The sequence below is a fragment of the Coregonus clupeaformis genome, chromosome 19 (genome assembly GCF_020615455.1).
Source record: "Coregonus clupeaformis isolate EN_2021a chromosome 19, ASM2061545v1, whole genome shotgun sequence".
NCBI lineage: Eukaryota > Metazoa > Chordata > Actinopteri > Salmoniformes > Salmonidae > Coregonus > Coregonus clupeaformis.
In genome coordinates, this window is record NC_059210.1 from 4,348,483 (window position 1) to 4,360,823 (window position 12,341).

Here is a 12,341-nt window from a genome sequence, read left to right on the forward strand (position 1 = left end):
TCAGATTATTGATTGTAGAACTGTCCCATTTATTTTATACAGACAAGTACATCCATTCTCAGGCCGGCTAATAGATTACATGGAATGTCCCAGTAAGATTTTTAATAAAATCTTAGCCGTTGAAAATGTCACAAAAGGTCATCTCATATTCCCCCCCCCCTCTCTTTTTAAAGATACATATAGCCCAAGTACTTTGTTTTTTCTTAATTACATCATCAACACTGTCACCACACACTGTACATCGACTCTCCTTTCAGGAAATCAAAATAAAACAAACTAAACCCAAAGAAAACACATTTTTTAATTTTATTTTACTGTAGCAGTTAATACACAAGTCCAGCCAGTCAGAATGACAATGGGAGGTGGTATCAACCAAAGTGTATTAGAAGCATACATTGATGATGTCATGTGTAGAAGGTCAGTCGTCGTCATTGTGGACCGAGCTGTCGTGGGGGGAGCTCAGTTACCACGGGTTACTGTCTGTTAGATGGGCTCACGGAGTAAAAGAGCCCGTCCGTCTATCCCCCTGTCCACTTGTATGAAGAAGTGTATGTTTCGGTCTCAGGAGGACACATTCACTATGAATTTCTTCATTATAAAAAGGGGGGTTGGTCTGGTCAGGATTCTCCGTTCTGAACTCTGGAGACGGGGGGCTGCATAAAGTCTTTGAAGGGGCCCAGGGCCTCCTTCAGCGCTGAGCTGACCTCAGAGGAGGAGCAGGTGATGCACTCCACCAGGGTAGGGTACAGGGCAATCACCTGGGCCCACGTGGTCCCATCCACTGTAGGGGGGCACACACCATGGGAAGGGGTGGGGAAAGAGGGAAGCAGAGCGGAGAACATGTGCAATGAATAGGAGATGTGGGGATTGGAAAGGAGAGGAGGGCAGAGGAGAGGAGAGGAAGGCAGAGAAGAATAGGACAGGAGAGGTAAAGGAAGGAGATGCAGAAGAGTGAAAGGAGAGTGAAAGGAGAGACAGACAGACGTGAGAGAGGAAGCAATTAAATAAATCATTATTTTCCATTAGAAAGTCAGAGGCAAATGTAAATGTTTTTTGTCTGGATAAATTAGGATATAAACAACCTCAAGGGTACTTTTGCATGCCTCTGTGATTCCAAAAATCAAACATTGTACATACAAATCTCTCTTCAGAATTAAATTGCATTTGCAAACATTGTCCCATTGTACTGTGACACGGTGATCTGAAATACTAGATGATCGATATAGTAAAATAATTATCTGTGTCTGTTTTCTAAGTTCTTTACTTCTACTCACCATTTTCTGGCTGGGTCTTTTTAAGTGAGTCCATCAAAGTGCTGATAGCTTTTAAGACAAAGATGATTTCTGTCACTTGTTGCCTAGAAATAAAATATAAGGAATGGAACAATTATACTTACATATTAATGTTGTGCATTTAAAAATAATAAAATAACTTGCATTCAGCACCATACAAGGGGACCAAACAGGGGACATACAATGAGCACCAACCTTCAAATCTCCAAACAAATCATAGGTACAACGTTTTCAATAAAAACCCTATTTGCAGCAGGAGACCTGAATATATGTAATTTGTTACAGTCAGTGTGGCATTTGCTCAAGTAATAGAGAAAGACTACAGAGAAATGGGACAGGGGCAGTTTGAAAACAGAAATGTGTATCTGAAGGATGCACATTTGATTATGCTATTAACCTGAGAAGTTGGCAATCAAGCTTCATCCTCTGTCCACTACGGAAGACAGTGAAAAGACTGTTACACTACGCTGCAATGGTAAACTAACACAGAACACATTCTTGGATGACAGTGCACCTACCAGGGAATGGGCAATTCCACACTAACAGAGTGACACAGACTCAGATTTTTCAAACAAAAACCAATGACTGCAAAGTTAAACAAAGCAACAGTGAAACATGTTGTCCCCCACGAATGATGCAGCTTTTGGGCCAATTGAGATATCACGTGTGACTAACACATTTCAGTTATCGTGTGTGACCACAGATTATCCATTATATTGACCCGATGCTCAAGAGGCCACTCGAATTATGAAAATAAATGTCTTAAAAAATGGAAGGCAGTTAGCCTGGGTACCAGTCTCTTTAGCTAATCCACTCCCTCTACTCCATGTCATGTGCCAAATACTTTTTTGCAATGACAAGTAGTGGCAAGGAGTGGACTGTTCGCTATAGAGACTGTTACTCAGACTAGAAGGCAGTCAGGAGGAGGCAAGATCAGGTGGGACCATTCTAGCCAATGATAGGGCAGATACGCGTGTGAACAACAGGCACAACTCCAATATAACGTGTTTTTTTTCTCAAAGTTACCGGGTTGTCGCGTGTCCTACTTATCAGTACACTCATAACAACCTAAGCACTACGAAACTTATATTAAATCAAATAAGCCACACGTAGCAAATAAGCCATTCGACACTCTCTCATTGACCACAAAAACTCCTTGCTTGGTAAAAAAAAACTAAAAAACGCCACCTGCTGGAGAAGACAGATTTTGGGCCCAGTCATCCCTCTCGCTTCCTCTCTGGGTTGACTCACAAATGTCAGTTAATTGATAGCTCCCACCTTGGGCCAATCAGTGTAATTTTGTAAATACCGGATCTCTATGGCAAGACGCATCATTCACCCAAGTTTGGTCAAAATTGGGCTAGTGCTGTCTGAGATATCACGTGTGACTAACGAATGGACGAACGGGCGGAGACCGATCCACAGTCCCCTCCCCGTTTTCATCACGGGGACAACAAATCATACAACTTGACACACAAGGACTACTTTTAACAATTTCCACAGAAAATGTTACAAAAACTAATTTACTTGATGAACAGTGCAGATGCAGAGTTTGGTAACAGAATGACGGGTTGTGCTGTTTGTGCCATCATTCTGTTATCAAACTTTGCATCTGCACTGTTCTTCAAGTAAATGTGTTTTTGTACAATTTTCAGTGGAAATTGTTAAAATAATTCATTGTACATAGAGTTGTATGTTTTTTTAGAACTTTGCAATCATTGGTTTTTGTTTGAGATATATTTTAAAGTGAAAAATCTGAGTCACTGTCCCTGTTACCGTGGAATTGCCTGAATCTACCCCGTATGAATACCAAGAGAATAAAAGAGAAAGAATGAGAGAGAACCCAGAGGAATGTGGATGGAGAAACTGATGCCAGTTCTCAGCTGAAGTACCAGTGTTAGCCCTCTCTCTTGTTGAATGCTAATTTTGTGTAATATGTTCATAAACACTCTTCACAAAATCAAAATGGCCTGAGTTTTGGTGCATTTACCCTCTACTAAATCCCTGTCCCGGGGGTCTTGTAGTAGCAGCAGTAGAGGTGAAGGTGGTCTTCTAGGGCTCTTGTTTTAGTGGTGTTAGTGGACTCACCTGGGCAGCGGGCAGCGTCCACTCAGCCTCTCATCGTCCACGTAGCGCCTCAACACGTCCTGGGACCTTTTGAGGAGCACAGAGAGGGCCATGCGGGAGATGTAGCCCTCCTGGGGCGTGGACACCTTGTTACTGAAGGAGAACTGGAGCAGCGTCTCAAAACACACCTTGGAGAACTCCTCCCGCATCCGCACGTCTATCTCTGCCTCTGTGGATGGTAGGAAAGACATGCTTAGAGGTGATGCAGTAGAAAAGTAGAAAAGATCAGCGCTACACAGTAAAGCTTATCTCCTTATTTTCTTTAGGTGATGCTAGAAATGTCCTATTGTTATTAATTATAGTATTAGTAATTAAAGAAAAATCTGATCCTATTGTTGCCAGCAGAATAAAAAGGTATTCGGGAAAAAAGGTATGGCCCCCGTTAGGGAATCTTCGGTGGAAAAAGCATGAGGTATTGGAATAAGAGTGGGTATTTCTGACCCAGTGCTGTTTTCTTACCTGTAAATGAGGAGGACTGTGAGTGAATGGATCCTTTATTTAGCATGGTCATAATCTGACCAACAAAGTCTTTGGGGATGAAGTTGGCAAACGGTAAAATCTCTGTGCTGATCAGCTGCACCACCTACAGAACACACAGAGAAGACACAAACAGACCTCAGTGATGGGCAGTTAGTAAAGGCAGTAATCTAATTCAAAGATTGTTTGAAGTGAAGTCAGTCAGATGTTACCTCAACGTCAATGGCTTCATTCATCTGGAACTCCTGGATGGACACATTGTCTGGAGGTGTGCTGTAAAACAACAGAAACAGAAATGCAGTCAATTAGCCATTGCTTTACCGCTAATCAAGCCCCATTCCTCAATGCATTGTCTATAGTGAATCCATTACTGTTTCCTAGACTCTAAGGAATATGCAGGTGCATCAAAATGTCAGTCTGTCAGACTTGTTTTAAAGGCGCAATATTGAGAAATCGCTCCGCCATTCCCTGGTTGCTAAAATTCTATCATGTTCGCCTACTTTCCATTTATGTGACAAAACAAGCAAGTGTAGAGAATCATTGTACAATCTAAACCACGGTGAAATATGTTTCAATATCCAAAAATATTGTATTTTCAGCTGGTGTACAAAACCGAAACTAAAAGGACTCAGAAGCGAAAACTTAAGAATGGGAAGCATAGAAATAGTGCACATAGAACAAATCTACCTCTTACCAGACTTGCTTTCAATGAGAATAACAGATCTATAACTTTAATTTCTATGTGAATCTGCTCAAGTTGCCCAGAGAGCTACATACTGGACCTTTAAACTCTTTGAATAAGAAAATACCAATACAACACAAGCTTTTTAAAAGGTAAAAGGGAGTGCCTCAGATATTTTTGATGAACTTCCTGAGAAATGGGGTACCTACCTTTTGGTGAAGAGGAAGTCTTCAAAGGCGTTGGCCAGCTCTGGCCACATGGTTTCAAACATTCCAGAGGAGGCATGCTGGCGGGCCACGGGCAGTCCGATGGACAACACCTTGAGCAGGGACGAAACGGCCAGCTTCCATGTGCTCTCTGACGGACATGCATACTTCAGGCCCAGGGGCATCCGCAGGGTCTATGCAGTGGTGGAAAAAGTACCTAATTGTCATACTTGAGTAAAAGTGAAGATACCTTAAAAGAAAAGGACTCAAGTAAAAGTCACCCAGTAAAATACTACTTGAGTAAAAGTCTAAAAGTATTTGGTTTTAAATGTACTTAAGTATCAAAAGTAAATGTAATCGCTAAAATATACTTAAGTATCAAAAGTAAAAGTATGAATTATTTCAAATTCCTTATATTAAGCAAACCAGACGGCACGATTTTCTTGTTTTTAAAATTTACGAATAGCCAGGGGCACACTTCAACACTCAGACATAATTTACAAATGAAGCATTTGTGTTTAGTGAGTCTGCCAGATCAGAGGCAGTAGGGATGACCAGGGATGTTCTCTTGATAAGTGTGTGAATGAGAGAATTTCCCTGTCCTGCTAAGCATTCAAAATGTAGCTAGTACTTTTGGGTGTCAAGGAAAATGTAAGGAGTAAAAAGTACATTCTTTTCTTTAGGAATGTTGTAGTGGAGTAAAAGTAGCCAAATATATAAATAGTACAGTAAAATACAGATACCCCCCAAAACGACTTAAGTATTACTTTAAAGTATTTTTACTTAAGTACTTTACACCACTGGGTCTATGGAGGAAGGAGAAAAAGAGCTGGGTTAGAACACAATGGGAGTCTTCAAAGTAGGGACTAGCCTGCTTGCCAGGTCTGTTGGTGCTTTAGCAAACGCCTAGCCTCGATTTCCAGGCTATTTCCTCAGGATCCAAGGAGAGAGAGGGTAAAGGGGAAATTAAGATCACTAGGGTTAATATTTAGATGTAGTGTGATTGAGATAATGTGTAGCATATTCAGAGTCTCTGTAACAAGAGGGGGAGGGGTAATGGTAACACAATGGGAGTCTTCAACATATGGACATGCCTGGTGCCAGATCTGCTATTGCAGTTGAACAATTACACTGACAGACTCAGAGGAACACTGAGGGGGAAAAAGTATTCCTGATGGTGTTGTGTGTGACTCAGTAATGACGCAGAGACCTACAGGTGTATCATCAACCACAGACGCATCTAAACTAAACAACTGGAGCTGTTGAGGCATTGACGTTAATGCCTTTTAGTCTCAAAAACATGGAAAAATAAGCAACGGAACAGAAACAGACAAGGTTTTATGGTTATGACCTTTCTCAGGAGAGGGAGAGGAGGATGGGGTTGGTTTGAACATATCCATAGGGAAACTCGTAATGAGTTCTTGGCAGAGTGCTCTTCTAGTTTTGGGAATTGCTTTAATAAGAAGATAATGGAAGAGAGCGGTCAGATGGTCCCACACACATATATCAGGCCTCAATGAGAAAGAACTTGGTATGCCATTGACCCACAGGAAACAATAGAGGAACTCCTGACAGCTTTATGAAGGGATGTTGTTTCCAACGACAAAGAGCAGCTCGTTTATGACAGAAACACTAGTCACTGGAGTATGATGATAGACTCCAATGGGAGATATAAGATATTTAGAATGGTGTAGACAGGGAGTAGATCCACAACCAGAACTAGGAGTTCCAGTTTTCGAGCTACTCCTTTTACATGAACACTTATGAACAAATGAATATGTCTTGATGGTAATGTTGGAGACAGTACCTTGATGATGTTCTGTAGGACTTTCTGGTTGATGACAGCTTTGTGACAGGCTGTTTTGTGGTAGAGGTCCACCACCACCTCCAGGGACCTCTCGGCAAAGGGCACGTAGTTTAAGGCAACCCATTCTGCCTGTAGAGAAAGAGAGAGAAGGAACGAGAGAGTGAGAAAGAGAAAGAGAGAATGGGATTACCTAAAGCTGAAAACATCCCTCTGCGTAAATACTAAGAGGACCAAAGCACCATAAAACTTGAAATAGAAATACATGTACAAATATGGACGACACCCAAACACAGTCAGTAAGATAAGTGATATGAGGATGGGACTTGACAGGTATGTAGTAGGGACAGATAGAGGCATAACCACTTGTTAGTGGCAGACAGAACAAAGAGGGGTAGGTAACATGGAGTGAGTGATGTAGATGAGGCTTTTCACCCACTGCATGGTAGGACCTCATCTACTGTAGTAGTGATGGGACCATTGAGCAGTAGTACACAGCTGAATACAGTTGAGTAAGAGTACTAAAGGGGCTGAAGGAGGGAGGTGGTAACTCACCGGAGCAAACAGTTGGATCTAAAGGTTGATCCAGTGAGTAGATCGATAGTACGACACAAAAACAGAACAATGAGAAGATGGGAATTAACTTGTTTGCTGGTGCCTGGCGTTCTTATACCAACTTGTTGCCACTGACCAATTGACTGACAGTGGCAATCATGTTTGTTAATGGTTTGATTGAGCAACAGACAGTATAAAACTGACAGGTCAACTGACAGACATACTTGGAGATTTTACTTCAGAGTGAGCGAGTAGCGTTAATTAGCATAGGTGATTCAACCACCACCATGAAAACAAAACCACTCATCAATATAGAAAAGGAGCTGGTGCACCAGATTCTTAACTAAATACCAGATTTGACAGTATTTTTTTGTAAGTGTGAGAATACATAAAAGTTAGGAAAACACTGAGTAAGATCCTAGCTTTCTTTTAAAGCAGGGGTCGGCAACAGGCGGCCCGCAAGTAATCTTTTTTGCCCCCACCCCCCAAAGTTTTTAGTAAATAAATATATAATAACATATATACAGTGCTGTGAAAAAGTATTTGCCCCCATCAGCTATTTGTGATACTGAATGTTATCAGATCTTCAACCAAAACCTAATATTAGATAAAGGGAACCTGAGTAAACAAATAACACAACAATTACATACTTATTTCATTTATTTCATAAAAAAAAGTTATGCAAACCCAATGCCCTTGTGTGAAAAAGTAATTGCCCCCTTATACTCAATAACCGGTTGTGCCACTTTTAAATGCAAAGACGCTTCCTGTAGTTGTTGATTAGTCTCTCACGTTGCTGTGGAGGAATTTTGGCCCACTCGTCCATGCAGAACTGCTGTAACTAAGCGACATTTGTGGGTTTTCAAGCATGAACTGCTCGTTTCAAGTCCTGCCACAACATCTCAATTGGGATTAGGTCTGGACTTTGACTAGGCCATTCCAAAATGTAAAATGTGTTGCTTTCTAGCCATTTTCATGTAGACTTGATTGTGTGTTTTGGATCATTGTCTTGCCGCATGACGCAGCTGCGCTTCAGCTTCAGCTCACAGACGGATGGCCTGACATTCTCCTGTAGAATTCTCTGATACAGAGCAGAATTCATGGTTCCTTCTATTAAGGCAAGTCGTCCAGGTCCTGAGGCAGCAATGCATTCCCAAACCATCACACTACCACCACGCCTGACAGTTGGTATGAGGTTGTTACTGTGGAAAGCAGTGTTTGGTTTGCTCTGCATTAGAGAATTCTACAGGAGAATGTCAGGCTGTCTGTGAGCTGAAGCGCAGCTGGGTCATGCAGAGGAATTGGGTGTTGCATAACTTTGTTATTTAAATAAAATAAATAAGTATCTTTTTTTTCCCTTATTTGTAAACTCAGGTTCCCTTATGTAATATTAGGTTTTGGTTGAACATCTGATAACATTCAGTATCAAAAATATGCAAAAATAGAGTAAATCAGAAATGGGGCTTCGTTGTGGTCAATTTGCATTGTACAAATTATTATAATTATGTTCCGGCCCCATTTCTGATTTAATCCAAAAAAATAAAATAAATCGGCCCGCGGCTGAGTCTAGTTGCCTACCCGTTTTAAAGATTCCCTTCTGTTTTGAACTTAGCGTGAACAAAGACGGTATCATCAACTAGCCTACAAAAAAAGGGGTTGTACGAGTTAAGTGAATCAATAAAACGTAGACTTCATAGGGTCTAATTTGTCCTTCATTCTGAGAAAAGGGAAGAATCATGAACTTGGTCTGTGACCTGCCAAAAACCTGAAAAAAGTAACCTAGCGGCTAGCGTGCTGCCAGCCTGAAGGGCTAGCATGAATGAGAGAGAAAGAAGAGGGATGGTTTAGGGCTGCTGCTGCGGTTTGAAAGACCCAGCTATATGTCATGTGATTAGGACAATAGGGAACGGCAGGGCACATGAGGACCAGACGAAAGCAACAGGAGGAGCTTCATGAACGTCAGAGAGGGGGAATGACCATGTTCAGAAAGTGTGGAGAGAAATGGACGACAGGCGTTTCAACAACATTCCATTCATGAAAATATCGGAGATATTTAGACAACGAGAGAGAAAGAGAGAGGAAGACAAACTTGCACACAAAGCGATAGAGAAAGACAACGGCAGAGAGAGCTTGTGATTCGTTACCTGGTTGTATTTAGCGTTGGCCACATGTTTGGTTTCCAGCTTGCCGTACTGGGGGGGTTTGCAGGAGAACTCGACAAAGAGGAGCAGCTGTTCGAATATGGCCGGGTACATGACCTGCAGGTTCTCTGGGCCCACACAGATGGCCTGCAGAGGGAGAGACAGGAACCTTACTCACTACTGACCTCACTAGAACCAGGTGAACTCACTCACTACTGACTCCCAATCATATATTGTTCCATCAGCTTCAATAGCACATTAAGTGCAGGAGAAAAATAACATTTTCCAAAATTGCCATGCTAGTTTCTATAACACAGAGGACAAAGAAGTGGAAACATCTACTCAAAAAGGGACCTTTTGGAGCTTGGAACAGTGTGTGGATCAGACTACTAGCTAAATTCAACTCCTGGAAAATGCCTTTGGCTGTTCATATAACAACCCTTTATAAAAAAGTTATGTATCTGGTGTGGCAGCCCACCCACCTTCTGCAGCACGTCGAGTGCTGTGAGCACAGCCTCCTGGAGGCTGGTGAGAACAGCCTCGGTGTAGGAGGGTAGGATGAAGGGCGAGGCATCACTGCTGATCGGTATGGACACGGCCCCATGGAGGATCACCCCCAGCTTCTTCAGGTCCTCCATGCTGAAGCCAGTCTTAATGTGCTGGTAGAGGGCAGGGAAGATCTGGACTAACGCTGTCAGAAAGGGCTGGCTGGGGATGAAGGAGGGTCTGTCTGTCCCCGTCCCGCCAATAGGGGGCCTCGTGCTGTCCGTGCCCGTCCGGTACCAGGTGTTCCATGCTGACCACCACAGAGCTGCGTCCTCCAGCGCTGACTCCTCCCCCGGGGGAGGGGCCTGGAGTTCAGCTCCATTGTAGCGCATCAGCCTCTCAAGCATCGAGTCGGAGCGCAGCAGGGGTCTGCCGGGGCCCGAGGCGCTGAGGGGGTCGATGAGGACAGGGGGGACGCCCATGACGGCCAGGGCGAGGGCCTCGGTGGGCATGGCAGAGTCCTTGACAGGTGTGCCAATCTGGAGGATCTCTTGGAAGGACTTGAGTGCGGCCAGGGAGACCTCGCTGTTCTTACTGAGGGCAGCAGACTGGATGTGGTCCAGCAGCACTTCCCACGCCTTGAAGAAGTCACCTGTGGAGTAGACACACAATCAGATAAGAAGGTAATTGTTGGGCTTAATTTATTAAAGTTATTCTATTGATTGTATTGTATTAAAGGTATTGTATTGCAGATGCGTGGAGACAGGATAAATGCATTGACAGGAGTAGGAGTACCGTCTTTATTATTTACCATTGTCAACTGAGTTAGAAACTAGACTGACGGCTTTATGAGATCATATCTATCTACAGTAGCAGGCAACTGATGCAGACGCACGCACGCACACACACCTAGCTGCTGCAGCAGGTATCTCCTGGTGTTGAAGATACGAGCTACCCCTGCCAGCGTCAGCACCCAGGTCTCCGCCCACTGTTTCTCAGCCGTGTCCCGTGAGTGGTGGATGAGGATGTTCCCGCCCCCTGACTCAATCTTCTCCTTATCGGCCGTGGAGGAAGACTTCCTCACACAGTCTAGCAGGTGGAACAGTACCTGGTTTTACACAGACATAAATGTAGTCAATATGGACCGCAAGAGGGCAGATTACCAATAAGGTTGTTACAAGCATACTGGGTATAAAGTATTAGCTTCAGCACTTGATCACGTATGATCATTCAATTGATAGATCCCAAAAGTACAATTCCATGATAGACGAGGCCCAGTGACTGAACATTTGATTACCTTTCGGTACATCATAACACGTGACTGCTTTATGCCTCTCTCCTATGTCAATTATGCCTTGCCTATTGCTGTTTGGGTTAGTTCTTATTATACAATTTCAATGTAGAACCCTAGTCCCTCTCAAACTGTCTCATATAGTTCCTTTGTTCCCCCCCCATACACGCCGAGACCGGCTCAATCGATGCCTCCAATGATGCTATCTCTTTCATTGTTACCCAACACTTAGGATTACCTGAACTGTACTCATATCCTTCCATATCCTTTTCTGTACATAATGCCCTGAATCTTTTCTACAACGCCCGGAGAACTGCCCCCTTTATTCTATGTACCCAACGCACTAGAAGACCAGTTCTTAAAGCCTTTAGTCGTATCCTTATTCTACTCCTCCTCTGTTCCTCTGGTGATGTAGAGGCTAACCCAGGCCCTGCAGCCCCCCAGTATCACTCCTACTCCCCAGGAGCTATCATTTATTGACTTCTGTAACCGTAAAAGTCTTGGTTTTCTGCACATAAATATCGAAGCCTCCTTCCTAAGTTTGAGTTATTCACTGCGTTAGCACACTCCGCCAACCCTGATGTTCTAGCAGTGTCTGAATCCTGGCTTAGGAAGGCCACCAAAATTCTGAAATTTCATCCCCAACTATAACATTTTCCGTCTAGATAGAACTGCCAAAGGGGTGGAGTTGCAATCTACTGTAGAGATAGCCTGCAGAGCTCCATCATACTATCCAGGTCTGTGCCCAAACAGTTTGAGCTTTTAGTTCTAAAAATCCACCTTTCCAGAAATAAATCTCTCACTGTTGCCGCTTGCTACAGACCCCCTCAGCCCCAGCTGTGCCCTGGACACCATATGTGAACTGATTGCCCCCATCTATCCTCAGAGTTCAGTACTGCTTGGTGACCTAAATTGGGATATGCTTAATACCCCAGCCATCCTACAATCCAAGCTAGATGCCCTCAACCTCGCGCAAATTATCAACGAACCTACCAGGTACAACCCTAAATCCGTAAACATGGGTACCCTCATAGATATCATCCTGACTAACTTACCCTCTAAATACACCTCCGCTGTCTTCAACTAGGATCTCAGCGATCACTGCCTTATTGCCTGCGTCCGTAGCGGGTCCGCGGTCAAACGACCACCCTCATCACTGTCAAACGCTCCCAAAACACTTCAGCGAGCAGGCCTTCCCTAATTGACCCTGGCCCAGGTATCCTGGATGGATATAGATCTCATTCCGTCAGTAGAGGATGCCTGGTTGTTCTTTAAAAGTA

At 43.4% G+C, this 12,341-nt stretch overlaps 1 protein-coding gene across 4 annotated transcripts in view; it reads right to left on the reverse strand.

The window, feature by feature from the left end:
- LOC121531719 (protein MON2 homolog) overlaps window positions 1-12,341 on the reverse strand; it is a 51,756-nt gene continuing 39,415 nt past the window's right edge. For 2 of the 4 annotated variants that reach the window (XM_041837120.1, XM_041837119.1), the window contains 11 exons: window positions 10,680-10,878; window positions 9,767-10,422; window positions 9,288-9,431; window positions 7,144-7,161; window positions 6,592-6,720; window positions 4,788-4,978; window positions 4,109-4,169; window positions 3,879-4,002; window positions 3,381-3,588; window positions 1,275-1,357; window positions 1-781 (listed from right to left, as the gene is read on the reverse strand). In XM_041837120.1, the coding sequence (XP_041693054.1) occupies window positions 618-781; window positions 1,275-1,357; window positions 3,381-3,588; window positions 3,879-4,002; window positions 4,109-4,169; window positions 4,788-4,978; window positions 6,592-6,720; window positions 7,144-7,161; window positions 9,288-9,431; window positions 9,767-10,422; window positions 10,680-10,878 (1,977 nt within the window). In that variant the 3' untranslated portion in view covers window positions 1-617. The remainder of the gene's footprint in view (window positions 782-1,274; window positions 1,358-3,380; window positions 3,589-3,878; window positions 4,003-4,108; window positions 4,170-4,787; window positions 4,979-6,591; window positions 6,721-7,143; window positions 7,162-9,287; window positions 9,432-9,766; window positions 10,423-10,679; window positions 10,879-12,341) is intronic. The other 2 variants (XM_041837122.1, XM_041837121.1) reach the window with 1 other exon arrangement.